The sequence below is a fragment of the Chlorocebus sabaeus genome, chromosome 5 (genome assembly GCF_047675955.1).
Source record: "Chlorocebus sabaeus isolate Y175 chromosome 5, mChlSab1.0.hap1, whole genome shotgun sequence".
NCBI classification, from domain to species: domain Eukaryota; kingdom Metazoa; phylum Chordata; class Mammalia; order Primates; family Cercopithecidae; genus Chlorocebus; species Chlorocebus sabaeus.
Genome location: NC_132908.1, coordinates 64,746,139 through 64,774,087, shown reverse-complemented (window position 1 = coordinate 64,774,087; position 27,949 = coordinate 64,746,139). Strand labels below are relative to the sequence as shown.

At 52.5% G+C, this 27,949-nt stretch overlaps 2 protein-coding genes across 8 annotated transcripts; one reads left to right on the top strand and one right to left on the bottom strand.

Moving 5' to 3' along the window:
* On the top strand, positions 1–6,780 carry CENPT (centromere protein T). 2 transcript variants are annotated; one of them, XM_007993922.3, is made up of 13 exons: positions 1–891; positions 2,410–2,500; positions 2,642–2,729; positions 2,849–2,945; positions 3,067–3,203; positions 3,345–3,381; positions 3,589–3,731; positions 4,400–4,558; positions 4,860–5,183; positions 5,433–5,526; positions 6,217–6,270; positions 6,359–6,463; positions 6,547–6,780. In XM_007993922.3, the coding sequence occupies exons 1-13, from the start codon at positions 782–784 to the stop codon at positions 6,665–6,667; spliced, it is 1,560 nt and encodes a 519-aa protein (XP_007992113.2). In that variant the 5' UTR covers positions 1–781; the 3' UTR covers positions 6,668–6,780. The 2 variants fall into 2 exon arrangements, with proteins under 2 accessions (XP_007992113.2, XP_007992112.2); XM_007993921.3 differs by having other exon boundaries at positions 7–891; positions 6,094–6,270.
* On the bottom strand, positions 6,781–27,893 carry TSNAXIP1 (translin associated factor X interacting protein 1). 6 transcript variants are annotated; one of them, XM_007993927.3, is made up of 16 exons: positions 27,522–27,891; positions 20,093–20,192; positions 13,680–13,792; positions 13,407–13,533; positions 11,204–11,297; positions 10,143–10,339; positions 9,658–9,793; positions 9,103–9,272; positions 8,861–9,020; positions 8,655–8,785; positions 8,376–8,501; positions 8,092–8,244; positions 7,864–7,973; positions 7,561–7,687; positions 7,358–7,464; positions 6,781–7,182 (listed from the first exon to the last, which is right to left on the bottom strand). In XM_007993927.3, the coding sequence occupies exons 1-16, from the start codon at positions 27,566–27,568 to the stop codon at positions 6,942–6,944; spliced, it is 2,139 nt and encodes a 712-aa protein (XP_007992118.1). In that variant the 5' UTR covers positions 27,569–27,891; the 3' UTR covers positions 6,781–6,941. The 6 variants fall into 6 exon arrangements, with proteins under 6 accessions (XP_007992118.1, XP_007992117.1, XP_007992122.1 ...); XM_007993926.3 differs by having other exon boundaries at positions 8,655–9,020; positions 27,522–27,892; XM_007993931.3 differs by lacking the exons at positions 11,204–11,297; positions 13,680–13,792 and having other exon boundaries at positions 27,522–27,892.
* Positions 27,894–27,949: the final 56 nt, after the last annotated feature.

Sequence of the window (27,949 nt, the reverse complement as noted above, 5' to 3'; positions counted from 1 at the left end):
TCTTTTCAAAATACTTTTATTATTTTTTGAGACGGGGTCTCTCTCTGTTGCCCAGACTGGAGTGCGATCACGAGTCACTGAAGTCTTGAACTCCTGGGCTCAAGCAATGCTCCTGCCTCATCCTCCCAATTAGCTGGGACTACAGGCGCGCACCACCATGCCTGACTAATTTATTTTTATTTTTTGTAGAGACCAGGGGGTAGGGGTCTCACTATGTTGCCCAGGCTGCTCTCGAACTCCTGAGCTCAAGCTATCCTCCTGCCTCGGTGTCCTAAAGTATTGGAATTACAGGCGTGAGCCACCGCCTAGCCTGCAAATGCAAATCTAACTAGGTCGTATGTAGGATAAAATCCTTTTTCCTGGCCCAAGCGTCTCTCCTCCTCTTCGGAGAGAGAGATGGGAATGAGAGAGCCTTCTAATAATAGCAATTGCTAGTTACCAATGCCCTGGCTTACCGTGTTTTAGACTCTATGAGTTAAACATTAACTCCTTGAATCATTATAAGCTCCTTGTTAGGTGGGTATTAACCTCAATTTACAGATGAAGAAGCTAAGACTTGGGCTGCTTGCATTACATTAACCGAGGTTTACCCGCAGCGAGGCTGCCTCCAAAGCAGACCGAGTTTGCAACCATCACCGTCCACCCCGCGAGCTGTGGTAGGGCGAGAACTACAATTCCCGTGGGGCTGTGCGGGAGCATCGCGAGAGTTAGCTTAACTGTGGCGGCGGGAAGGCGGACCCTGCTGCTGGCTGGGCGGTTAGGAGGGCCCGGGGCCGAGACGATGGCTGACCACAACCCTGACGGTGACCCTACACCGCGCACTCTGCTGCGACGCGTGCTGGATACAGCGGACCCGCGCACCCCGCGGCGACCCCGGAGTGCTCGGGCTGGGTATGTGAGGGGGCTCCCCGAGTACTTGAGCAACTAGAGGGACTGGGGAGTGGGGTCTGGGTGGGACCCAGGGCCGACTCTGTTCGAGAGGAAAACTAAGTCTCAGAGAGGAGCAGGGCCTGGGACTCTGAGAACTGGCTCTATTGCTCTAGCCGGGCCCGGGCCAGCGGTTTGTGCCCCTGCCCCCAGGGCTCCAGCAGCCAGGCCTCGGGACCACAGAGCCTGACTGATCCCAAGTCTTTGAGGGCTCGGCCACTGGAGATGGAGGATAGGCGCTCAGAATCTCACCTTCTGCTCTATTCTCTAGGCTGCTTTCCTCAAACCAGCCAGGGTTCGCCTAAGCATTTGCCCTGAACTTTTTTTTTTTTGCCTGAGGGTTCCCACTGTTCCTGCGCATCGTCTTACTGTCCCCAGCTTGGAAATGGGAAAGGAGCTAGAGGACAGCCTGGGCAGAAGCTGGGAGGCAGCAACTGGAAGATGCTTTGCTAAGGAGCAGGGAATTTGGCCTGACTTGGTGGGAGTGGCGGTGGGTGAGGGCTGTGGTGAGCCATGGTGCATCGAATGCATACGTTGACATCTGCCAGACTGGGACAATGGAGTTCCTTTATAGGGAATGAGAAGCCATTCATTATAGGTTTTACACCCATGAGGTGGGAGCTGCGCCCTGGGAACACCCAGAGACTAAGGTGTCTGGGGTACCAGGTTCTTTTTTTTTTTTTTTTTTTTTTTTTTTTTTTTGAGACGGAGTCTCGCTCTGTCGCCCGGGCTGGAGTGCAGTGGCCGGATCTCAGCTCACTGCAAGCTCCGCCTCCCGAGTTTACGCCATTCTCCTGCCTCAGCCTCCCGAGTAGCTGGGACTACAGGCGCCCACCACCTCGCCCGGCTATTTTTTTGTATTTTTTAGTAGAGACGGGGTTTCACCGTGTTAGCCAGGATGGACTCGATCTCCTGACCTCGTGATCCGCCCGTCTCGGCCTCCCAAAGTGCTGGGATTACAGGCTTGAGCCACCACGCCCGGCCGGTACCAGGTTCTTAAAAGATTTTGAAATACTTTAATATCCTTCATGGATTGTTACTTTCATGTCTGGGATGGATGCTCTTCCAATTACTCCTCTTGTCTGTGTGGCTATTCCCTACTTACCCTTTGTGATTATGCTGAAGTCATCTCTGAGAAGCCTTTCCCAGTCTGGGATGGATGCTCTTCCAATTACTCCTCTTGTCTGTGTGGCTATCCCCTACTTACCCTTTGTGATTATGCTGAAGTCATCTCTGAGAAGCTTTTCCCAGCCCCTCCTGGTTGGTTCACTCATATGCCGTCTCTATTCCCATACCCCAGGGGTCTTCTTCGTCCACACTGCTGACATAGGGCTGGGAACAGGGGCGACAGTAGGGGCAAGTGGTTTCTGGGTCCCTTGCCCTGAGGGAAAAAGCCTTCATACCAAGACCCAGATGAAGGCATGTCTCTATGTTCTCTATCCCTCCTCACTGTAATTCTCAGCACTGCTGGTCTTTACGCAGAGCCCAGAGAGCCCTGCTTGAAACGGCTTCCTCCAGGAGGTTGAGTGGCCAAACAAAGATGATAGCCAAAGGGCGTTCCCGTGGAGCCAGGGTAAGTACCCCCGCCCACTGACCCCAAAGGGCCCTGGCTGCCTCGGGGAGGGGGGTTAAGGTCTAGCTCTGCTCTGGAGCCCACCTTGAGGAAATCTCAAGGCAAACGGACAGACTGGTTGCTTGGTGCTTTTGCCGATAGTCTATTGGCAGATCGGCCCATGTTCAGGCCAGGGGGCACTTGGAGGAACAGACACCTCGGACGCTGCTGAAGAACATCCTACTAACTGGTGAGTGAGTGCTGGCCTGCCGGTCAGAGTTAGGTACCAGTCCAACACCAGTCTTGTGGTATCTTTCATTCAGGGTGACCTGTTCTGTCAGCCCCACCCTCTCCCTGGTGTTTCTGCAGCCCCAGAATCTTCCATCCTGATGCCCGAGTCGGTAGTGAAGCCAGTGCCAGCACCACAGGTGGTCCAACCCTCCAGAAGAGAGAGCAGTCGCGGCAGGTACACAGAACTCCACCCCCTTGGACTGTGCTATGGGCAGCTTAGTCAGGGAGTTTCTTGAGGGTCGCAAAAGCCAGAATTGGACTTCCTGGCCTGTCTGAGATAAGCTCCATTCTTATAGCCTGGAGCTGCAACTTCCTGAGCTCGAGCCCTCCACAACCCTGGCTCCAGGTCTGCTGGCCCCTGGAAGGAGGAAACAGAGGCTGAGACTGTCGATGTTTCAGCAGGGAGTGGACCAGGGGCTGCCTCTCTCCCAAGGTGAGGCCCTGGACACCACTTTTGCTACCCTCTCCGTCCTGTCCTCTGGAGAGGCTGAGGAGTCCTGAGAGAGGGCCCTCACAGGCCTGGATCACTTACCATGGTTTTCTTCTTTTACATTATCTTGCCGGTTGCTGACAGAGCCTCAAGGGAATGCTGATGCCTCTTCCCTCACCAGGTGCTGTTCTTGGGGTGGGTGGAGGAGAGGCTTGGGGAGGGAGGTGCTGCCTAGGATGGAATCTGGCCACACTACTCCCTGCCAGTTTTAGCCTCACAGCATGTTGGCTCTGTTCTAAGAGATGAGAGCCCCAGGGCAGATGGAGGGATCTCTGGGCAAACTGGGTCTCAGGTACCTGACTCCTCTGTGCCTCCCTCCTCTCACCAGCTCCCTCAACCTGACCTTTGCCACACCTCTTCAGCCACAGTCAGTTCAGAGGCCTGGCTTGGCCCGCAGACCTCCCGCCCGCCGAGCTGTAGATGTGGGTGCCTTTTTGCGGGATCTGCGAGATACTTCCTTGGCTCCTCCAAGTAAGGTTGAGGTTTTCCCCTGCTGGCCTTTGGGGAAAACTCTCCCTGCCATGACAGATAGGAGGTGATGCTGAGTCAGGGTTGCACCCCTCTCGGTGGGGTCAAGGACAGCGAGCAACTCTGGTCAGTGGGTCTACAAGGAATTTCTGCTTTCTTTCCACAGGGGGCCCCTTACCTTGGTCCCTTGGTGTCTCCCAGGGCCCCATATCCTTAAACTATAGGGCTGGAGGTTGGAAAGGGGCGTGGTGTGGTGGCTGAAACTTTTTGAAAGGGGCCAGGTTTCAGGATCAGCTGGCCAATTCGAGCTGACCTGGGAGCCTGATTGCAGAAAACAAGTTCACCAGGGTAAGAAGAGAGTTTGAGAAGAAGGAGCAGAACAAGCAGCGAAGAGGTTTTTTAAGTGGGCAGCTGGTGGGTGGGCAGCTGTGGGGGCTTGGGACTGCCAGGCAGAGGAACAGGAAGGTAAGCAAGGAGGGCTGTAGGAGATAAGGCCTCACGTGCTAGATCGTCTTCTTTCTCTGAAGGCCACTCAGGGCGAACTCATGCAGCCCACTGTCCAGGCTCTGGCAATGCTGAGTAGCAGCCAGTGGGCCTGGAATAAGCTGAGAGCCAGCTGGCCCCTGATCTCCATGTGACAGCCTCAAAACCTGTTACTACTCTGCCCACAGACATTGTGTTGGAGGACACCCAGCCCTTCTCTCAGCCCACCGTTGGCTCCCCCAACGTGTATCACTCCCTGCCCTGCACGCCTCACACTGGGGCTGAAGACGCTGAGCAGGCTGCAGGTCGCAGGACACAGAGCAGTGGGCCTGGGCTGCAGAACAATAGTGAGTGTGTGGCGCCGATGGCCTGGAGCCAAACTTAGCTTGGGTGAGAGTTGACGATGGTGGTTTTCCTTCTACAAGCCCCTCTGTGCCCCTAGAGCCCCCTGGCTATGGCTGCCTCCTTCGTCTAAGAGCAGAGTCCATGTTGGGCCAGGAGACTTCAGATCCATGTCCCGGTGCTGCCTTTGGCTTTGTCTTTCCTCAGTGGGCAGGGTTGGCTCTGCTAGTCCATCTTTACCCTTCTCTGCGCTATGCAGCCTTGGCCTGCTGCATCTCCAGCCTGTATTCTCTTCCCTTCACTCAGGCCCTGGGAAACCAGCCCAGTTTCTGGCAGGAGAGGCAGAGGAGGTCGATGCCTTTGCTCTGGGCTTCCTGAGCACCAGCAGTGGTGTCTCCGGAGAAGATGAAGTAGAGCCCTTACACAATGGAGTTGAAGAGGCAGAGAAAAAGATGGAAGAAGAAGGTGTGAGTGTGAGTGAAATGGAGGCAACAGGAGCACAAGGACCCAGCAGGGCAGAAGAGCCCGAAGGACACACACAGGTGACAGAAGCAGAGGGATCCCAGGGGACTGCTGAGGCCGAGGGGCCAGGAGCATCTTCAGGGGATGAGGATGCCTCTAGCAGGGCAGGTAAGAGGCCCAGTGCAGGGGGTGACTGGTGACAGCTGTGTTCAGGCCCCAGCACACAGAAAGGCCTTGCCTGGGTTGTGTTTCCGGGCACTGGTGGTGGTAGGGGTTCAGGGAGACTCTGAGGGGCACCCGCTTGGCTGGAGCTAGATGGGTTCCACCAGAAACAGGACAGAAATACTGTGGCTGTGCTGGCCTGGGTGAGATGGTCAGGCCCGGAATTCCTGTGACCCCATCCTTCTTCCTTTGTAGCAAGTCCAGAGTTGGCCTCGAGCACCCCTGAGTCTCTCCAGGCCGGGCGACATCATCAGTTTCCTGAGCCAGCCCCACCGCCTGGTGCTGCAGTGTAAGATCCCACAACCCCATTCCTCATGGGCCTCTTGGGAAGGGAGCATTGGGTACGCTGTGTACATAGGGTCCTCCCCCTTCCTATGGGTATGCAGATGATTACCTAGCAGGGCAGCCTGAGCTGGGCTGGGGAGAGCTCACCAAGAACACCCCTGCCTCCAGAGCTTAGAGGAGCCTTGGTGAGGGGAAAGGGGAAAGTATGTGGTCGGTTTGTAGTCAGAAAAGTCTTCCTGGAGGACGATTAGCAGAATTGGGAAAGGCAGCAGTAGAGTAAGGGAAGAGACTGTCCATTCTAAGGCCTGGGGTCATGGACCCAAGCAGGTATCAATATAGATAAGCCTGAACTAGGATGTCAAGTCGACTGTGGAGGAACAGAGCCCCAGGGAAAGACTGGCCTCTTTGTGGCCCCCTGACCCAGCTGCCCCTCAGCAGGTGGTCAGGGCTGCTGGTCCTGGCTGGCCAAGGGCCACATGGTCCCCAGCCTCAGCAGGAGCCAGCAAGACTTGCCCTTGAATAAGGGCCTCCTGAGGCAAGTTCAGCTCCCTCTGTCCACTGTTGCCCTCAGCTTATCTTCAGAGCCTACAGAGCCACTGTTGGTCAGGCGTCCCCCTAGGCCCCGGACCACCGGCCCCAGGCCCCGGCAAGATCCCCACAAGGCTGGACTGAGCCACTATGTGAAACTTTTTAGCTTCTTTGCCAAGATGCCCATGGAGAGGAAGGCTCTTGAGATGGTGGAGAAGTGGTGAGTCCTGGGCACGTGGAGTAGGGAGAGGAACCCCTTAGGTCATGATCAGACTGTTCAGCCTGTTCTATCCCCACCTTCTTGGCAGCCTAGATAAATATTTCCAGCATCTTTGTGATGACCTGGAGGTATTTGCTGCTCATGCTGGCCGCAAGACTGTGAAGCCAGAGGACCTGGAGCTGCTGATGCGGCGGTGAGAGGGCGGAAGGTGTGGGGGTGCTGGCTGGGGGAGCTCTGGCGCTGATTCTGCCTGTCCTTTCTCTTCCTCCACTGCAGGCAGGGCCTGGTCACCGACCAAGTCTCACTGCACGTGCTAGTGGAGCGGCACCTGCCCCTGGAGTACCGGCAGCTGCTCATCCCCTGTGCGTACAGTGGCAACTCTGTCTTCCCTGCCTAGTAGTGGCCAGGCCTCGACACTTTCCCTGTCCCCACCTGGGGCCTCTTGCCCCCACATATTTCTCCAGGTCTCCTCCCCACCCCCCCAGCATCAATAAAGTGTCATAAACAGAATATTCTGCATTTTGGTGCATGTCCTGGGGTCAGCCAGGCAAGGACTGATTCCCCCCCACAACTCCCCAGCACAGTCTGGAGGATGGCATGGGTTTAGACAAACGCTTTTATACTAAAAGCTAGGGGTTAGCAGGATGAGCACGCAGGCTGCCCACAGGCTCCTAGTTTGCAGGCTCTGGCTCTCGAGGTCCCGCACGCCTGATGTCAATCACCTGAAGCCGCTCCAGGGCAGTCTGGAGGATCTCCACCACGCCGCCTTCCTTCTCGTCACCGTCCTCTGGCAGTTCCGACTCAGGGAGCTGGAAGGCCTGGCTCATGTAGGTGTTCACAGTCTGCTTGTCCAGGCTGGGGTCGATGGTCATCAGGGCCCCTCGCAGCTTGGGCAGAGTCACCTCCTCATGGCTGCCCCACAGGAAAAGAGAGTGACAGGCCCTGACTCCTCCACTCCATGCCCGAGACTCCCAGGTGCCCTCCTCTGTGCTGAGCTTGAGCAGTGGATGGTGCATGGTACACAGGGAGACCCAGGGGCTTCAGGGGCCCAGCCTGTGGGACTTGCCTATGGGTCAGGGTCACTCACAGTTCTATGCCCAGCTCCTGCTTTAGCTGCAGTAAGTACTCATCCTTCTCATCCATGTATTGTTCCCAGAGCTTTTGCACAAAGGGCTCACTCTGGCCCTCCTCATCCTGGGATGGGCCACAAGTCAGGGGGAGGGCATATTGGCCTGGGTCCAACCAAGGCTGGGGCAGGGGCCAGGCCAGTTCCCAGACCCACATACCCACCTCCATAAACAGTGAGCGGTAGTTGAGCAAGTCTGCATTGCTGCTGCTGGGATGCCAGCCCCCTGCCTCCATCAGCTCCTGGATTTGCTCTTCTGTCTTGAGAGGGAAGGTACTCTTGAGGACGGTGCTGTAGGGGAGACATGAGGGCCAACAGGGACCTGCTGAGGCCTGCTTGTGCCTCTCCCTAGTGCTTAAAAGGGAGTGAGTTCCAAGGCTGTGGCCCTTCCCACCAGGTGCCCCTTTTCCCTGCAGATGCAGGAACAGTTGGGTAGGAGTTGGGGGTGGCCTGGACCAGCCTCTCACTTGAACTGCTCCATGGTTAGTAGCCCCTCGTTCTGACTGTCAGCATTTGTCATCTCCTTCAGCAGCTGGGCTACTGTCTCCTTCTGGGTGACATACACATTCTCACTCCGCTATAAGGAGAGAAGCATTATTCACTTGCTCTTCCTGGGAGTGTTGGGGGCAAAGCTGGTCTATGCTAGGGACAAAGACCCCTCTCAGTCTCCCCAAGGGGAATAGGCCCCAGCTCACCTTTCCCATCAAGACTGCATAGAACTGACTCATAAGCTCGTTGGAGTGGAAGATCTTGATATTTTCAAAAATAGTGTAAGCCCAGGCCATGGCATCACTGGGCCCAAAGCGACGCTCCAGGAAATTGAAGAAGAAGTCTGGGAATGTCTCTTTCTGCGGGATTGAGGAAATGCTCAGTCAGCCTGCCTTACGGTTGGTTGGCCCTCATCACTGGCACCTCTGGACCTCCAGAGGACCCTGGATCTGAAGACCACGCTGGACCAGAGTGGCTGGTGAGATCTGACCTGCTCCTCAGCAAGACGTTCCTTCCAGGCATCCTTGAGGAGGTCAACCACATCCTTCTTGCTTGGCTTCTTGTTCTCCACGAGGCCATCAAACCGAAGAAAAGCAGGGATGGCTTCCCCATAACCCTAGTAGGGAGGATATCAGCTCATCTCTGGACCCATCTGTGGCCCCACCCGCAAGCAGGGAAGAGCCCCAGTTGGTTCCCCGAAAGCTCGTCTGAGCAGCAGGGCATGGCTGTTCTGACTCTGGCCCAAGCCCCACTCCTGGGGCCTCCCTACCAGACCAGGGAAGAATTCTTTCTCCCGCAGCAGCCCTGAGCCAATCTCTTCCAGGAGCACGTCCACCAGCTGGTCGCTGTTCTTGCCCTCAGCCAGCATCTGCCAGCGCTCTGGGCCCCCAGCCACCACATCTGCATGTGGGGAGAGGGAGCTGGAGTCTGGGCCCACATGTAAGCAGGACCTGGGGCCCCGCTGGCTGCCCTCACCTTCGCATTTGGTCCAGTCAGGCCTCGGCGTGGAAGTGCGCTGGATCTCCTGCAGCTCAGAGAAGAACTGGTCCCGCTCCTTCAGCATGCTCATGTGCAGCTGCATCAGGATCTCATGCTCCTTGCGAACCTCCTCGTAGCTGGCTCTCAGGGTGTCCAGCTGTGGGCAAGGACATTGGCCCTGGCCCCCCACCTGTGAGACCCCGTCCTACCCTCCTGGCCCTGCCTGCCTGCCTCAGCACCTGCTCCTGAAGATCCTTGTTGGTCTTCTCCTGCATTTCAAAGTCCCTCCTAGGGACTACATCTCCGAAGTTGGCCTTCATGGTGTTGAGTTCCATCTGCGTGCGGGTCAGGTCTTGCCGGGTCATCTTAAGAGCCAGGGTTAACTTCACAGGGTCCTCCCCCCAGATGCCTGCCAGGGGAGGGGGCCCGCCAGCCCTTGTCACCCTGGCTTTCTCGGGTTGCCTGAAGCCCTCTGCCCTTCCCGTTTGGGGTTCCCTGGGTCTTGCCCACAGTGCTACCAGCCTAGGGTTTCAGGCTAAAGTCTAGAAGCCCAGGAAACTGAGTAACAGGCCTGTCCAGCCCACCAGGAGCCTAGGCTGCCTCAGCTACCAACTGTGTTCCTACAATTCTCAGTTCAACTTAGAAGATACATAGCCCTGGGAGAGGCAGGGACATCTCTCCCCTGAATGGTTATGGAATGAGCAGGTCTTAGGAATGTTGAATGAATGGGGCTTAGGAGTGAGACCAGACTCCTCCAGCATCTCAGAGAAGAGAGAAACCTGATTCAGGCTTACCTGGGGACTGGGCTAATGACATGTCCTCCCGCTGGTACCGCAGCTCGTTCAGGTCTGCGATGAGTATCTTACGGGCATCTCGCTCACTGAGGTAGTGCAGGTACTCCTCAGCCAAGTTCTTCCTCAGTTTGGCCACCTGTGGAGAAGGTGGCTGTGTGGTCAGGGGCTGCCCTTGAACCCCTGTATGCAGTCGGTCACCCCAGGGAGTGGGCTGGGTGCTGGGTGGCCCCATTAGGGCCTGCGAACAGGAAAGGTGAAAGAAGAAGAAGATTGGCCACTTCTGAGAATTCAGCAAGGTACCACTGCTTCCCCCTTTGGGGAAAGTGCTGAGCCTAGCAGCAGGGCAGAGGGTGGAGTTAGCAAGGCTCTGGGGGTAAGGTGGTGGCTCAGTGTGTCACTCCTTGTAGAAAGGCAGAGCGGGGTAGGGGGTCACCCTTGTGGTGGGATTGGCAGGAATTCGGGGTCATCACACCACTTCCATTCACCTCGCTCTGCAGCGAAATCTTCTCCTCATTCTTTTTGTCGATGAGTTTTAGTAAATTCATCTTCTCTTTCTTGAGCAGGGAGATTTCATGTTTCTCCTCAGCTCTCATGGCCAGGATCCTCTCATTGCAGTCCTCATTCACAGTGACAAGCTTGGCCTTCAGGGGCTCCAGAGCCCGGATCTTCTCCCTTTGGTGGGCTAAGCAGAGACAGGTGGGAGAGCTGCTTTGGGGCCATGGACAGAAGACACAGACCCTAAGGTCATGGGTGAGTGGCTATGTCACTTGCAAACCCCAATAATCTCTGCATGCCTTGTTCAAAGTCATGGTCCCTGTTTCAGGCCTTCCTGCACTTGATTTTAAACCAAGGGCAGAGTTCAGATGAAGACCGGGGTGTCTCCCATGTCCTTTCCCCTACAGCCTTAAGTCCTGCAGCTGCACCATGCCCTGTACCTCCTGAGCCTGGCAGGGGAGCCTGCTGACTCCCAGAGGTGCTCACTCTCTCCTGGGGTTCACTCTATTTTCAACAGGGACTGCTCCACTGTGCTTCTCAACGACAGGGGTGGTCAGGTGCTCTGGGGTGCCCTATAACGGAACAGTCTGTGCAGAATGGCTGAGGGGCTTTGGTGACCTCAAGGCCCAGTTGGGTAGCTGCCCCAGCCCTGCTGTGGAGCGCCAGAAGGTCGAATAGGATCTTCTCCACCCCTTCCAGGCTGGGACAAGGAGGGAAGCTGCATTTCTGCATTCTTTTTTTTTTTTTTTTTTGCGATGGAGTCTTGCTCTTTTGCCCAGGCTAGAGTGCAGTGGTGTGATCTCAACTCACTGCAACCTCCACCTCCTAAGTTCAAGCAATTCTCCTGCCTCAGTCTCCCAAGTAGCTGAGATTATAGGTGTGTGCCACCATGCACAGCTAATTTTTTTGTGTTTTTAGTAGAGACAGGGTTTCACCATATTGGCCAGGCTGGTCTCAAACTCCTGACCTCAAGTGATCCACCACCTTGGCCTCCCAAAGTGCTGGGATTACACGTGCGAGCTACTGTGCCTGACAGGAGGTGCATTCTTACCCAGCATCCCCTCATATGCATTCTTGATGGAGGATAGTAATGGCTTGTACGTTTTGAAGTCCTCTATGAAGAACTCAAAGATCTCTCTGTAAGGCTGGCAAGAAAAGGGAACCCATCATCTCCTGGCCCACAGCTGCCACCCTTAGTGGGGAACTATTTTTCTTTTTCTTTTTTCCTGAAATGGAGTCTTGCTCTGTCACCCAGGCTGGAGTGCAGTGGTGCGATCTTGGCTCACTGCAACCTCCGCCTCCCAGGTTCAAGTGATTCTCCTGCCTCAGCCTTCTGAGTAGCTGGGATTACAGGTGCCCGCCACCATGCTAGGCTAATTTTTGTATTTTTAGTAGAGACGGGGTTTCACCATGTTGGCCAGGATGGTCTCAATCTCCTGACCTCGTGATCCACCCACCTCGGCCTCCCAAAGTGGAGGGATTACAGGCGTGAGCCACTGTGCCTGGTCCTGTGTTTTTCTTTACTGGGCTTAGTAGTATTCCTGCGTAAGGCTGCCAGGTCACTTATATTCAAATAAATGCCCTAGACACTACCCGGGTACCTCACAGTGCCATGGAGCCTGGGGGGCAGCTCTCTGGAGGCCTGTCCTGATGCTGTCTTTGAGGCCTAGTGGACCGCCATGACCATAGACAGATCTCCACTCTGTGCCTGAGCCCCTCTCTGGCTCTCCAGGCAGCCAGCCTCTTGCCTTCTAGACACAGTATCATTGGCCTCTCACTTGTAACCTCTTCCCATCTTAGAGCCTGGTAGATTCAGGAGATTGAAGGTTGTACCCTTGCGTCCTGACATGCAAGTAGGGGTGTGGTCCCCTGTCCCATTTGGACGCATGGGAGGTTTCTGGAGGCAGCATTGCTCACTGAAATGAGCACAGTCTCCAGAGTCCGCCCTGAGTTTGAAGCCCAGTCCCACTACACCATAGTGGTATGCCTTCTTCCTTATCTGCTCAGGAGATCGATGTAAGGCCCCAGCCCAGGGCCTTGCACTTGCACACAGCCAGTGCTCAGTAAATGCTTTAGTCAATGACTAAGTAAAAGGCAGGAATTATCTGTCATCATTCTTGTTTGAGCAGATTTGGTGATTCTCTCCCTAATATACACTGGAATTTGGGTTGGATCTTATATATATATATCTCTCCCTCCCTCCCTCCTTATGTATCTGGGCTGGTTCCTTAAGCTTGGGGTTGTTGCCACTGGGCTGGCAAACACGGCGTGACCCCAGCTTGCCCAACTGCCAGAATCAGGCTCCATTCACTGATGTCGTGACCTAACCTGGGCACTGGGGATCCCAGAGCTGTAGGGACTGGGCACAGCATCCGGGCCACCTGACTCAGGTGAGGAAACTCTAGCCTCAGGAGACTTTCACATCCACATTGCAGCCTTGCCTGCTCACTGGCGTTTTCTTTCTTTCTTTCTTTCTTTTTTTTTTGAGACAGCGTCTCACTCTGTCGCCCAGGCTAGAGTGCAGTGGCACGAACTTGGCTTACTGCAAGCTCTGCCTCCCGGGTTCAAGCTTGCAGCTGGGACTACAGGCGCCCGCCAACATGCCGGGCTAATTTTGTTGTATTTTTAGTAGAGACGGGGTTTCACCGTGGTCTCGATATCCTGACCTCGTGATCCATGTTGGCCAGGCTGGTCTTGAACTCCTGACCTCAAGCGATCCTCCTGCCTCAGCCTCCCAAAGTGCTGGGATTACAGGCGTGAGCCTGAGCCACTGTGCCCGGCCTCACTGGCATTTTCATAGGATGTTTCTTGCTTCTGTTCAGGGAAGGAGACCCAGGAGAGCTGGGAGAGGTGGGTATCCCCTCAAGGTCTGAGGTGGTCACCTTGTAGGTGAGGCTTTTTTTGTTTTTGAGATGGAGACTCACTCTTGTCGCCCAGGTTGGAGTGTAGTGGTGTGATCTCGTCTCACTGCAACCGCTCCCTCCCGGGCTCAAGTGATTCTCCTGCCTCAGCCTCCTGAGTAGCTGGGACTACCAGTGCCCACCACCATGCCCGGCTAAATTTTGTACTTTTAGTAGAGACGGGGTTTTGCCATGTTGGCCAGGCTGATCTCAAACTCCTGACCTCAGGTGATCCACCCGCCTCGGCCTCCCAAAGTGCTGGGATTACAGGCGTGAGCCACTGTACCTGGCCGGTAGGTGAAGCTTCTTCCCACCCTTTCCCCGCCCTCCCCAAGTTTCTTCTGTGGCTCTGACCTGCAGCCTTAGTTCCTGGGTGGAATCTGTGCCCAGGTCCAGCAGGAGGAGCTCCTTGCGTAGGTAGTTTTCCAGCTCCTCCAAGTACCGGGGCTTGGCAGTGCGAAAGGGATGCTGCTGGCAGCTCCTGCAGGGGATGGTGGCTGATAATGTGGCCAGCACCCCCACGGGGCTCTTGTGCCCTCAGTCTGGGGCAACACACGCCCCTGCCGTCTCCTGGCCCAAAGCCTGGCCCATGCCAGCCCACTCACCATGGGACTGACCCTGGCTTACCCTACTCGCTTCCGGTAGTCATCTGAACAGGGTTTTCGATTTTGCAAAATGGTCTGGCCACTGGTGTATGTGGGCCATGGGGACAGGTGCCCACCCATGGAGAACTGACCAGTCTGCAGGGAGGGACAGGTAGGGTTACCATGGCAACATTGCTCCCCTTACTAATGTTTCTCTCCATCCCTCCTCCCCCAGTCCTGACTTTTTTTTTCTTTTAGAGACAGTCTTGCTCTGTTCCCCAGGCTGGAGTGCAGTGGTACGATCTCAGCTCACTGCAACCTCCACCTCCTGGGTTCAAGCTATTCTCTGCCTCAGCCTCCCAAGTAGCTGGGATTACGGGCACCCACCACCACACCCGGCTAATTTTTGTATTTTTAGTAGATAAAGGGTTTTACCATCTTGGCCAGGCTAGTCTTGAACTCCTGACCTTGTGATCCACCCACCTCGGCCTCCCAAAGTGCTGGGATTACAGGCGTGAACCACCACACCCAGCCAGCCCTGATGTTTTTTACAGACATCTCTCAACATGGTTCATAATTAAGACTGTGGGTTCTTGAGTTAGAGAGGGCTGGGGTTAAGTCTCAGATGTCTTATTAGCTATGTCATCTTCTCTGAGCCTTAGTCCTCACGTCTGTAAAATAGGGATGATGGTAGTCTTTGTCACAGTGTATTGATGTGAGGATGCAATGAGAAAGCATAGTCGGGCATAGTGGCTCACGCCTGTAATTCCCAGCACTTTCCGAGGCTAAGGTGGGCAGACACGAGGTCAGGAGATAGAGACCATCCTGGCTAACACGGTGAAACCCCGTCTCTACTAAAAATACAAAAAAAATTAGGCTGGGCACGGTGGCTCACACGTGTAATCCCAGCACTTTGGGAGGCCAATGCGGGATCATGAGGTCAGGAGATCGAGACCATCCTGGCTAACGTGGTGAAACCCTGTCTCTACTAAAAGTACAAAAACAAAATTATCTGGGCGTGGGGTGGGTGCCCTTAGTCCCAGCTACTCGGGAGGCTGAGGCAGGAGAATGGCGTGAACCTGGGACGCGGAGTTTGCAGTGAGCAGAGATCATGCCACTGCACTCCACCCTGGTGACAGAGCGAGACTCAGTTTCACAAAAAAAAAAAAAAAAAAAAAAAAAAAAGCTGGGTGTCGTGGCATGTGCTTATAGTCCCAGCTACTTGGGAGGCTGAGGCAGGAGAATCGCTTGAACCCGGGAGGCAGAGGTTGCAGTGAACCGAGATTGCACCATTGCGCTCCAGCCTGGGCAACAAGAGCAAAACTGTCTCGAAGAAAAAAAAAAAGAGAAATAGAGAAAGCATAATGTGTGCTGTACATGGACCCTGGAACCTGCTAGGAACTCAGTAAAGATCAGCCATTCTGGCCTGGCCAGTGGCTCATGCCTGTAATCCCAGCAGTTTGGGAGGCCAAGGTGGGCAACTTTTAGCACTTTGAGGCCAAGGTGGGCAGATCACTTGAGGTCAGGAGTTTGAGACCAACCTGGCCAACATGGTGAAACTCCATCTCTACTAAAAGTACAAAAATTAGCTGGGCATGGTGGCGCATGCCTGTAATCCCAGCTACTTGGGAGGATGAGGCAGGAGAATCGCTTGAACTCGAGAGGCAGAGGTTGCAGTGAGCTGAGATTGAGCCATTGCATTCCAGCAGGGGGGACAAGAGTGAAACTCCGTCTCAAAAAAAAAAAAAAGACTATCAAAATGGATGTAATTTATGTATGTATGTTTATATGTATGTATGTATTTATTTGAGATGGAGTCACACTCTCTTGCCCAGGCTGGAGTGCAGTAGTGCAAACTCTGCTCACTGCAGCCTCTGCCTCTTGAGTTCAAGCGATTCTCCTGCCTCAGCTTCCTGAGTAGCTGAGATTACCAGTGCCTGCCACCACGTCCAGTTCTTTTGTATTTTTAGTAGAGATTACAGGTGTGAGCCACCGCACCCAGCTCACACCTGATTCTCAGCACTTCGGGAGGCCCAGGCAGGCGGATAATCTGAGGCCAGGAATTTGAGACCAGTCTGGCCAACATGTTGAAACCCCATCTCTTCCAAAAATACAAAAATTAGCCGGGACTGGTGGTGCACGCCTGTAATCCCAGCTACTCCGGAGGCCAACGCAGAAGAATTACTTGAACCCTGGAGGCAGAGGCTACAGTGAGCAGAGATTGCACAACTGCACTCTAGTCTGGGCGACAGAGAGAGACTCTCTCTCACAAAAAAAAAAAAAAAAGATGGGGTCTCATTATGTTGCCCGGGCTGGTCTCGAACTCCTGAGATCAAGAGATCCTCCTGCCTTGTCCTCCCAAAGTGCTGGGATTATAGGCTTAAGTCATGGCGCCCAGCCTAATTTTTATAAAAGCACAAAATAATCCTGGAAGACACCTGGGAGTTTATTTTTTATTTTTTTCTTAGAGACAGGGTCTTACTCTGTCACCTAGGCTGGAGTGCAGTGACCCGATAACACCTCACAGTAACTTCAAACTCCCGGGCTCAAGAGATCCTCCCACCTCAGTCTCCCTAGTAGCTAGGACTACAGGGGCACACCACCACTCCTGGTTAGTTTAAAAAATCTTTTTTGTAGAGATGAAATCTCCCTATGTTGCCAGGCTGGTCTCAAACTCCTGGTCTCAAGCAATCTTCCTTCTTTGGCCTCCCAAAGTGTTAGGATTACAAGTGTGAGCTGGCCTTGTTTTTCAGACTTTATTTATTTTTTGAGACTGAGTCTCACTCTGTTGCCCAGGCTGGAGTGCAGTGGCACAATCTCTGTTCACTGCAGCCTCCGCCTCCTGGGTTCAAGCGATTCTCCTGCCTCAGCCTCCCTAATAGCTGGAATTATAGGCGCATGCCACCACGCCCAGCTAATTTTTGTATTTTTAGTAGAGATGGGGTTTCACCATGTTGGCCATGCTGGTCTTGAACTGACCTCAGGTGATCCACCCACTTCGGCCTTCCAAAGTGCTGGGATTACAGGCGTGAGCCACCGTGCCCCGCGGTTTTTCAGACTTGTGAAAGACCAGTCCTTGGCCTGACGCGGTGGCTCATGCCTGTAATCCCGGCACTTTGGGAGGCCAAGTCGAGCAAATCACGAGGTCAGGAGAACCAGACCATCCTGGCTAACACGGTGAAACCTCGTCTCTACTAAAAATGCAAAAAATTAGACAGGTGTGGTTACACGTGCCTGTAGTCCCAGCTACTCGGGAGGCTGAGGCAGAAGAATCGCTTGAACCTGGGAAGCGGAGGTTGCAGTGAGGGAAGATTGTGCCGCTGCGCTCCAGCCTGGGCGACAGAGCGAGGCTCCGTCTCAAAACAACACCACCACCACCACCACCACCACACACACACACACACACACACCCACACACCCACCCCCGACCTCGTGTTCTGACACACACACACACACACACACACACACACACACACCCACACCCGACCTCGTGTTCTGTCTACTGTTTCTACCGGGAGAAAATGGGGCTACCCTCCTTTGCTTGCAGAGGCGAGTGGAAGCTGGAGAACCAGCTGCCACGGCCGATTCTTGGTGAGGTTATTAACAGCTGAGGGATCTCCGCCCGGTAGGCTGGAACGCAATGCTCCCCGGGCGCTCCGCGCTCTCTGCTTCCCCCGGTAGGTAAAAACGGGAAGGCGGCCCTGGAGGGACGGCGGGAGGGAACACTGCCCCCTGGTGGTTGATGTCGCTCTAAAGAAAGTTGAAATGAAAAAGCCTGGCTCATGGAAGGTGGTAGCTGAGAAGGCTGCCTGGGAGCCTCAGGGCTCTCCCCTAGTCATCACGTCTTTGGGTTGCGCTTGGTCTCTGCGAATAATCCATATTGACCCCAGCTTTTTACTCCCTGAAGTCACTCCCACAGGAGTGTTGGGCCAGCCCCACAAAGTATGTGGCCCATGTGTTTCCTAATTCCCCACGAGGGTCATGGTCACACAAGGAAAACCCATGCTGTTCCACTGTGAGCCAGAGTTGTAAGTTTACTCAAATGTGTTTTTTCCCTTATGAGATTTGGACAATGGCTATTTGCTGATTAATAACAATCCTATGATCATATCAACAAGAGCCCAAAAGTACTTAATAAGACAGCATTGGGGCTGGGCACAGTGGCTCACGCCTGTAATCCCAGGACTTTGGGAGACCGAGGTGGGCGGATCACGAGGTCAGGAGTTCAAAACCAGCCTGACCAACATGATGAAACCCTGTCTCTACTAAAAATACAAAAATTCACCAGGCATGGCTGGGCGTGGTGGTTCACGCTTGTAATCCCAGCACTTTGGGAGGCTGAGGCAGGCAGATCACGAGGTTAGGAGATTGAGACCATCCTGGCTAACACGGTGAAACCCCGTCTCTACTAAAAATACAAAAAAATTAGCCAGGCGTGGTGGCGGGCACCTGTAGTCCCAGCTACTTGGGAGGCTGAGGCAGGAGAATGGCATGAACCTGGGAGGCAGAGCTTGCAGTGAGCCAAGATGGCACCACTGCACTACAGCCTGGGCGACAGAGCGAGATTCCATCTCAAAAAAAAAAAAATTATCCAGGCGTGGTGGTGCACGCCTGTAATCCCAGCTACTCAGGAGGCTGAGGTAGGATAATCACTTGAACCCGGGAGGCGGAGGTTGCAGTGAGCTGAGATGGCGCCACTGTACTCCTTCCTGGCAACAGAGCACGACTCTCAAAAAAAAAAAAAAAAAAAAAAACAGCATTGGGCTCGGTGTGGTGGCTCACACCTGTAATCCCAGTGCTTTGGGAGGCCAAGGAAGAAGGATAGCTTGAGCCCAGGAGTTTAAGACCAGCCTGGGCAACGTAGTTAGATCCACTACAAAAAATACAAAAAATAGCCAGGTGTGGTGGTGCACTCCTGTAGTCTCAGCTACTCAGGAGGCTGAGTGGGAGGATTGGTTGAGCATGGGAGGTGGAGTCTGCAGTGAGCTGTGTTTGTGCCACTGCACTCCAGCCTGTGTCAGAGCAAAACTCTGTCTCAAAAAAAAAAAATTAGCTGGGTGTGGTGGCATGTGTCTATAGTTCCAGCTACTTGGGAGGGTAAGGTGGAAGGATCACTTGAGCCCAGGCATTTGAGACTGCAGCAAGCCATAACTGTACCACTGCACCCTGACAGGCAAAAGCCTGTCTCAAAAAAACAACAGCATTCATTTCTTTTTTTTTTTTTTTTTTTTTTTTGAGATGGAGTCTTGCTCTGTTGCCCAGGCTAGAGTGCAGTGTTGTGATCTCGGCTCACTGCAACCTCCACCTCCCAGGTTAAAGCGATTCTTGTGCCTCAGCCTCCTGAGTAGCTGGGACTACAGACGCACCACCATGCATGACTAATTTTTATAATTTTAGTAGATATGGTGTTTCACCATGTTGGCCAAGCTGGTCAAACTCCTGACCTCGTGATCTGTCTGCCTTGGCCTCCCAAAGTACTGGGATTATAGGCATGGGTCACTGCACCCAGTTCTTTTTTTTTTTTCAATTTAAATTTCATTTCTCGGCCGGGCGAGTGGCTCAAGCCTGTAATCCCAGCACTTTGAGAGGCTGAGATGGGCGGATCACGAGGTCAGAAGATCGAGACCATCCTGGCTAACACGGTGAAACCCCGTCTCTACTAAAAAATACAAAAAACTAGCCAGGCGAGGTGGCTGGCGCCTGTAGTCCCAGCTACTCGGGAGGCTGAGGCAGGAGAATGGTGTAAACCCAGGAGGCGGAGCTTGCAGTGAGCTGAGATCCGGCCACTGCACTCCAGCCTGGGCCACAGAGCGAGACTCCGTCTCAAAAAAAAAATAAAAAAAACCCATTTCGCTTCTGATACCTTTGGTACAGCATTCATTTTTATATAAAAACTTTAAAACAAAGGAATGGCGGAGAGATCTGGAGTGAACATGGTAGAGACGTATCTCTTTCCTACTGCCTTCACACACCTACTCAGCAATGATGGAGCTATCAACATTTGGCAGCCATTCAGGTAGCCTGTTAGATACTAGGGCCATAAAGACAGAAAGATATAGTCACAGCCTTGAAGGACCTTGGCAGATCTGGTGTGACCATCCCAGCAGGTAGCACAGTGCCTGGCGTGTTGGCGGGAGGGATGTGAAGTGAGGTCCACTGCAGAATGCTGAGCTGCAGGCGAGGGGTGTCTGTGGGCAGAGGTGAGTTCTCTCTCTGCCTGGGGAGATCTGGGAAGGCTTTTCAGATGAGGAGCAGGCAGCCAGTATACACCTTTCTTCCCAAAGCATGGTGGGCCTGGCCTCTCTGAGCCATACTCTCTGACTGAGAAGAAGCCACTTGGTGGGCATGTTTCAGGTGGGTATGTTTCAGGTAGGTGGTACTCTTGGTTTGCAGGAAGGGAGACGGATAGGATCTGGGGACTGATATTTGGGGTTCCAAAACAACATTGTCACTAACCAGCGTCCTTCGTTTCTGAAGAAGCTTGCGTTTCTGGGTACTCTTGTTTTCTGTGATAAAGGATTCATCTATGGTCACTCCTGAAGGTTGTGGCTGTAATCTGCACAGAGAAGGGAAAGCTGATGGTGGGTGACAGAGTCCAGAGTTGGGAAAGAACCCCCATCCTTCCTAGATCCACAAGGCATAGCCATCTCCCCGAGCTAGGCTCTGAGTCTTCCCAGTGCTGCTCCAGATTCCTAGAGAAACTGCCAAGCAAGTCCCTGGCCTTGGGTCCAAACCATTTGCCCTACATTCCCAGAAACATTCTTTTCATCACCAAAATTTCACCAACTACTGCAGCAGCAAGATATCCCCCCATGAACCCAGAGAACCCCATGGGCCTATACTTCTGTTCAGTGTTCAACTGTAGCTGTAATGTTGGTTTCACGTACACAACTCTGGCACACTCTGGGGCTGTGACACAAAGGGCAGGTGCTGTAGGACAAGAAGCACAGGGTCTGGGGTCCAGGATCTGGGGTGTAAGTCTGAATCCTGCACTTACTGGCTGATAGGGTCTAAGGGCTGACATCTGGGGTTCCAATAGGACTACCCTTGAGCAAGTCATTTAATATCTCTCAGCCTGGTTTCTTCACAAAGAAGTGGAGACAACTGTTTTTTTTTTGTTTGTTTGTTTGTTTTTTTTTGAGACGGAGTCTCCCTCTGTCACCCAGGCTGGAGTGCGGTGGTGCGATCTCGGCCCACTGCAACCTTCATCTTGCGGGTTCAAGCAGTTCTCTGCCTTAGCCTCCTGAGTAGCTAGGATTACAGGCACCTGCCACCATGCCTGGATAATTTTTGTATTTTTAGTAGAGATGGGGTTTCACCATGTTGGCAGGCTGGTCTTGAACTCCTGACCTCGTGATAAACCTGCCTTGGCCTCCCAAAGTGCTGGGATTACCGGTGTGAACCACTGTGCCCGGCCAGAGACAACTCTTGCTTTGCATATCTTACACAGTTGTGAAGTTTATTTTATTTATTTATTTATTTTAAGACGGAGTCTCGCTCTATCACCCAGGGTAGAGTGCAGTGGCGCCATCTCAGCTCACTGCAGTCTCCACCTCCCGGGTTCAAGCGATTCTCCTTCCTCAGCCTCCTGAGTAGCTGGGACTACAGTCCCCTGCCACCATGCCCAGCTAATTTTTGTATTTGTAGTAGAGATGGGGGTTTCACCATGTTGGCTAGGCTGTCTTGAATACCTGACCTCAAATGATCCACCCACCTCCGCCTCCCAAAGTACTGGGATTACAGGCGTGAGCCACCACCGCAACTGGTCTGAAGTTTAAATACGAATTAGCTGGGTGTGGTGGTGGGTGCCTCTAATTCCAGCTACTTGGGAGGCTGAGGCAGAAGAATCACTTGAATCTGGGAGGTGGAGGTTGCAGTGAGCTGAGATCGCACCACTGCACTCCCGCCTCAGTGACAGAGTAAAACTCTGTCTGAAAACAAAACAAAAAAAATTAGATGTGTATCTGGGCATGGTAGCTCATGCCTGTAATCCCAGCACTTTGGGAACCCAAGACAGACAGGTTGCTTGAGCCCAAGAGTTCGAGATGAGCCTGAGCAACATAGTGAGACTTTGCCTCTATTTATTTATTTATTTGTTTATTTATTTATTTCTGGTTTCAAACTCCTGACCTCAGGTGATCCGCCTGCCTCGGCCTCCCAAAGTGCTGGGATTACAGGCGTGAGCCACTGCACCCAGTCAATTTTTGTTTTCTTTTTTTTTTTTTTTTGGGACAGAGTCTTACTCTGTCACCCAGGCTGGAGTGCAATGGCATGATCTTGGCTCACTGCAGTCTATAACTCCCAGGTTCAAGCGATTCTCCTGCCTCAGCCTCCTGAGTAGCTGGGACTAAAGGTGCATACCACCACGCCTGGCTAATTTTTGTATTTTTATTAGAGACAGGGCTTCACCATGTTGCCCAGGATGGTCTTGATCTGACCTTGTGATCTGCCCGCCTCGGTCTTCCAAAGTGCTGGGATTACGGGTGTGAGCTACCATGCCCGGTCTATTTTTTTTAATAAATAAAAAAAAATGAGATATGCAAAATACCATGTAAACTGCAATGAACTGCTAGATGTTCATTATGACTGTAGAACGGGACAAGCCTCTTAGGACAGCCATCCTAGGAGGGTATTTGGGGACCAACAGGGAGGGCTACTGTGGGCAGGCAGACTCAGGTGGAACAAAAGGAAGAAGTAATTCCAACAATCCATGGGGTGGGGGTGTGTGATTTATGTTGCCGGATAGATCTTGTGTTCACTCCTCTTGCTTGCTGGTGACTTTGGGCATGCCGCTTAACATCTCTGAACCTCAATGTCTTTGCCCATAAAAGTAGGATTAGGACTACCCAAACTCCAGGGAAGTTGAGAGCCCTAATGTGAACTCAGTTGAGAAACTCTGTCCTGTAATGCTCCTCAGCTATAGTCCATGGAGCAGTAATATTCCAAACCCTAGTCCTCTATTGCCTCTCAACATTGGACAAGTGTGAGCAAAACACATGGAGTAAGCAGTTGGTGAGGAGAAGGAAGAGTGTCTGCCCAGATGAGTGTGGGTGTAAGACAGTCTTGGAGACCAACAAGATATAACAGATCAACCCCAAGTGCTCACTGGGTTAAATCAATACCTTCTTATCAAAACTAATCTATTATCCGCCGGTGTGGTGGCTCAAGCCTGTAATCCCAGCACTTTGGGAGGCAGAGGTGGGCAAATCACGAGGTCAGGAGTTCAAGACCAGCCTGGCCAACATAGTGAAACCCTGTCTTTACTAAGAAAATATAAAAATTAGCCGGGTGTGGTGGCAGGTACCTGTAGTCCCAGCTACTCGGGAGGCTGAGGCAGGAGAATCTCTTGAACCTGGGAGTCGAAGGTTGCAGTGAGCCGAGATGGAGCCACTGCACTACAGCCTGGGCGACACAGTGAGACTCTGTCTCAAAAAAAAAAAAAAAGAAAAAAAAAAAAAGAAAAAAAAAAAAAGACTAATCAATTCTCCAAACTCTGTTCTTGCTCATGCTGGAACCACCAGGAAAGGCAAGGTAAGCAAGAAAATTGGGGAATTCTATAAATTCTGAGAAGCTGTTGAATGTAAAAGTTTAGTAGGTAACAGATGTTGTTAGTTTTGAATATCAAAGGAGACAACATTATAAAACAGACCTAAAACAAGGCAAACCAAACACCTTCTAAGGCCTGTACACTCATCCAAAAAGCTTAGGATGCTTGGGCTGGGCGTGGTGGCTCACGTCTGTAATCCCAGCACGTTGGGAGGCTGAGGTGGGCAGATCACAAGGTCAGGAGACCGAGACCATCCTGGCTAACACAGTGAAATCCTGTCTCTACTAAAAATACAAAAAATTAGCCAGACGTGTTGGCACGCGCCTATAGTCCCAACTACTTAGGAGGCTGAGGCAGGAGAATCACTTGAGCCTGGGAGGCAGAGGTTGCAGTGAGCTGAGATCGCGCCACTGCACTCCAGCCTGGGCAACAGAGCGAGACACTCCATTTAAAAAAAAAAAAAAAAAAAAAAGCTTAGGATGTATTATGTTAAATATTTTACGGTAACCCTCAGAGGGGAATGGGAAACATTTATATTTCTACCTCAAAGCTAGACCAAACTCATTTTTTTTTCTTTTTTTTTTGAGACAGAGTCTCACTCTGTCGCCCAGCCTGGAGTACAGTGGCGCGATCTCGGCTCACTGCAAGCTCCAACCCCTGGGTTCCACGCCATTCTCCTGCCTCAGCCTCCTGTGTAGCTGGGACTACAGGCGCCCACCACCATGCCCGGCTAATTTATTTTTTTGTATTTTTAGTAGAGACGGGGTTTCACCATGTTAGCCAGGATGGTCTCGATCTCCTGAGCTCGTGATCCACCCGTCTCGGCCTCCCATAGTGCTGGGATTACAGACGTGAGCCACCGTGCCCGGCCTTAAGCTCAGTTATTTAAGAGGTAGTAGGCAGTGGGTTTGTCAGGAATGTATCTTGGTATTCAGTGAACGCAAGCTGCTGAGTTCTATCCACCAAGTGCCAGGGTTATGAGTGTGAAGGGAGAAAAGCCAATAGGGAGGAGAAGCCTGCCCCAGGAAAATGCACAATTTGAAGGTCCCTTGCAGAGGGTCCTGATGACATATTCCACAGTGCTAAGGTCTAGCCTATCCATCATCCTGCCCCTCTTTAAAGGGAAAGGATGAGGACACCCACAGTGTCTCTAAGAGAAACAGTGACTCTGGCCCAACATATGTCACTAAATCCTGGTGAATAAGGAATATGGTAGATTAATGATGTTTGTATTTGCTTTTAATTTTATTTATTTACTATTTTTGAGACAGGGTCTCACTCTCTTGCCCAGACTGGAGTCCGATCTCGGCTCACTGCAACCTCCGCCTTCCATGTTCAAGCGATTCTCCTGCCTCAGCCTCCTGAGTAGCTGGGATTACAGGTGCATGCCACTACTGCCTGGCTAGTTTTTGTATTTTTAGTAGAGACGGAGTTTCACTATGTTGGCCAGGCTGGTCTTGAACTCCTGACCTCAAATGATGCACCCACCTCAGACTCCTAAAGTGCTGGGATTACAAGCATGAGCCACTGCTCCCAGCCTGTATTTTTTTTTTTTTTTTTTTTTTTTTTTTGAGACAGAGTCTTGCTCTGTCTCCCAGGCAGCTGGGATACGGTGGTGAGATCTCAGCTCACTGCAACCTCCTCCTCCTTGGTTCAAGCAATTCTCGTGCCTCAGCCTCCAGAATAGCTGGGATACAGGCACACGTCACCATGCCTGGCTGATTTTCTTTCTTTTTTTTTTTTTTTTTTTTTGAGACGGAGTCTTGCTCTGCCACCCAGGCTGGAGTGCAGTGGCCGGATCTCAGCTCACTGCAAGCTCCGCCTCCCGGGTTCACGCCATTCTCCTGCCTCAGCCTCCCGAGTAGCTGGGACTACAGGCGCCCGCCACCACGCCCGGCTAGTTTTTTCGTATTTTTTTTTTTAGTAGAGACGGGGTTTCACCGTGTTAGCCAGGATGGTCTCGATCTCCTGACCTCGTGATGCGCCCGTCTCAGCCTCCCAAAGTGCTGGGATTACAGGCTTGAGCCACCGCGCCCGGCCTTCTTTTTCTTTTTCTTTTTTTTTTTTTTTGAGACGGAGTCTCGCTCTGCTGCCAGGCTGGAGTACGGTGTCATGATCTCGGCTCACTGCAACCTCTACCTCCTAGGTTCAAGCAATTCTCCTGTCTCAGCCTTCTGAGTAGCTGGGATTACAGGTGCCCGCCACCATGCCTGGCTAATTTTTGTATTTTTAGTAGAGACGGGGTTTCACCATGTTGGCCAGGATGGTCTCAATCTCTTGACTCCATGATCTGCCCACCTCGGCCTCCCAAAGTGCTGGGATTACAGGTGTGAGCCACTGCGCCTGGCCAATATTTTGTATTGCTATCAGAAACAGGGTTTTTGCCATATTGCCCAGCCTGGTCTCAAACTCCTGAGCTCAGGCAATCCACTCACCTTGGCCTCCCAAAGTAATAGGATTATAGGGGTGAGCCACTGTGCTTGGCTGTGCTTTTTTTTTTTTTTTTTTTTTAATAGACAGGGTCTTGGCCGGGCGCCTGCCACCGTGCCTGGCTAATTTTTTTTTGTATTTTTAGTAGAAACATTTAGTGTCACTGTGTTAGCCAGGATGGTCTTGATCTTCTGACCTCGTGATCCGCTTGCTTCGGCCTCCCAAAGTGTTGGGATTATAGGCATGAGCCACCGCCTAGCTAATTTTTGTAGTTTTAGTAGAGACGGGGTTTCGCCATGTTGGCCAGGCTTGTCTCAAACTCCTGATCTCAGGTGATACACCCGCCTCGGCTTCCCAAAGTGCTGGGATTTTAGGCGTGAGCCACCATGCCTGGCCCCAACAATTATCTTTCTCAAGCCTGCTGCCTGGTTCTTGTAGACTAATTTTAACTCTGGATAAAAATCATCAAATTGGCATTTCCTGTTCTTAGGGACCTTTTTTTTTTTGAGATGGAGTCTCACTCTGTTGCCCAGGCTGGAGTGCAGTGTCACAATCTCGGCTCACTGCAAGCTCTGCCTCCCGGGTTCACACCATTCTCCTGCCTCAGCCTCCTGAGTAGCTGGGACTACAGGCGCCCGCCACCACGCCCGGCTAATTTTTTGTATTTTTAGTAGAGACGGGGTTTCACCGTGTTAGCCAGGATGGTCTCAATCTCCTGACCTCATGATCTGCCTGCCTCGGCTTCCCAAAGTGCTGGGATTATAGGCGTGAGCCACCGCGCCCGGCCTCTTACGGACTTTTGTAGGCTTTTCATTGTCAAGGCAGCAGACCCTGAAGGCTGAGAGTTTAGTTGGGGTTGGGTGGTGGTTTTTTTTTTTTTTTTTTTCCCACTGGGAATGAGTAGAGGGGGGGACACGACATTCATTCAACACTTACTGGGTGCCTATTTACATACAAGAGCTGTGGTAAGAGCTTCACATATTCTGTCTAAATGTTCCCAACAATGTTTGTGGGGTGGACTGTATCATTCCCATGTTTGAGATATATAAGCTGAGGCCCGGAACTTGAAGGACCTTCTCTGAAGTCCCAAAACTAGAAAATGATTTAGCCAAAATTTTTGTTTTAATCCATATATATGGCTTTCCAGGCTGATGGAGCTGGTCATATTTTGCAGTATCCAGAGGCTATACACCTAAGTACAGGTAGAAGCTACCCAAAGGATGATCTCACCAGGTTTCTAAAGTATTTCTTTACTTGTACATGGTAATATTACTACTTTATACAGTTGTTATGAGGATTAAATATGGTACATAGGCCGCGTGCAGGGGGTTCACGCTTGTAATCCCAGTTTGAGAGGTCAAAGTGGGAGGGTCGCTTGAGTCTAGGAGTTCAAAACAAGCCTGGGCAACTTGGTGAAACCTCGTCTCTATAAAAAACAAACTAACAAAGAAACACCCACAAATTATTCGAGCGTGGTGGCGCATGCCTGTAGTCCCAGCTACTCGGGAGGCTGAGGCAGGAGGATCGCTTGAGCCTGGGAGGTCGAGGCTGCAGTGAGCCGTAGTAGTGCCACTGCACTCCAGCCTGGGCGACTGAGTGAGATCTTGTCTCAAAAATAAAATGTTTAAAAATGTGGTATATAAAGCATGTGGCATATAGTACATTCAATACAAGCTGGTTGTTACTAGCAATGATAAAGTAGGCCTGCCCTTTTGCTAGCACGTACCGTCTTCACTGGGCTAAATCAGCCCGATTTTAACCGTTCCTGCAACCATTGACTCTGTGGTGCTGGAGCCCTAGATCAATGGTCAGAGGCCAGCAGGAGGTGCAGAGGTCCTATCAAGTGCCATTTCCCTCTCTAGAAATACTCCAGCCCTCCTCTCTGCCCTCATCCCGGCCAGCGCCTACCTCGACGCGGACGAGAAGCTGTGGTATCGCGACTGCTGGCAGGCCATGACCCACGGGCAGGCGGGCAACCAGCACCCGCGGCCTGGGAAACTGTGGTAGTGTACAGCCCGTCGCTATGGCGACCAGGCCCCAGAGGCCCCCGCGGTGAGGGCGGAGTCAGGGATGCGCCGCGCCCCTGAGCCTAGCGCCCGCAGGCTGGGAGCAGGACAAAGTAGCAAAGGTGGACTGGGACCCGGCATCGGGTGCCCTGAGAGTCAATCACTACAGCCGATTTGACCCCAGGTACCAGAACTGGGGCAGGGGCATGAACAGAGGCCATGGGGAGAGAAGTCTGCTGAGAGGCCGGAGCCGCTTTGCCGGCGGGAATTGTAGTTTTCGGTGTCCCGACGTCTCGATGGGATAGGCTTATGGCTGAGAAGGGTTGTACT

What these genes read in the sequence shown, in the direction of transcription:
- CENPT (XM_007993921.3), top strand. Translation starts at nt 782, where the DNA reads ATGGCTGACCACAACCCTGACGGTGACCCTACACCGCGCACTCTGCTG. An exon ending in GGATGCCTCTAGCAGGGCAG is followed by an intron (nt 5,184 to 5,432) that starts GTAAGAGGCCCA and finishes CTTCCTTTGTAG; the next exon opens with CAAGTCCAGAGTTGGCCTCG. An exon ending in CCACCGCCTGGTGCTGCAGT is followed by an intron (nt 5,527 to 6,093) that starts GTAAGATCCCAC and finishes TGTTGCCCTCAG; the next exon opens with CTTATCTTCAGAGCCTACAG.
- TSNAXIP1 (XM_007993926.3), bottom strand. Translation starts at nt 27,568, where the DNA reads ATGGCCTGCCAGCAGTCGCGATACCACAGCTTCTCGTCCGCGTCGAG. An exon ending in ATGCAGTCTTGATGGGAAAG is followed by an intron (nt 7,974 to 8,091) that starts GTGAGCTGGGGC and finishes CTCTCCTTATAG; the next exon opens with CGGAGTGAGAATGTGTATGT. An exon ending in ACCGCTCACTGTTTATGGAG is followed by an intron (nt 7,465 to 7,560) that starts GTGGGTATGTGG and finishes GGCCCATCCCAG; the next exon opens with GATGAGGAGGGCCAGAGTGA.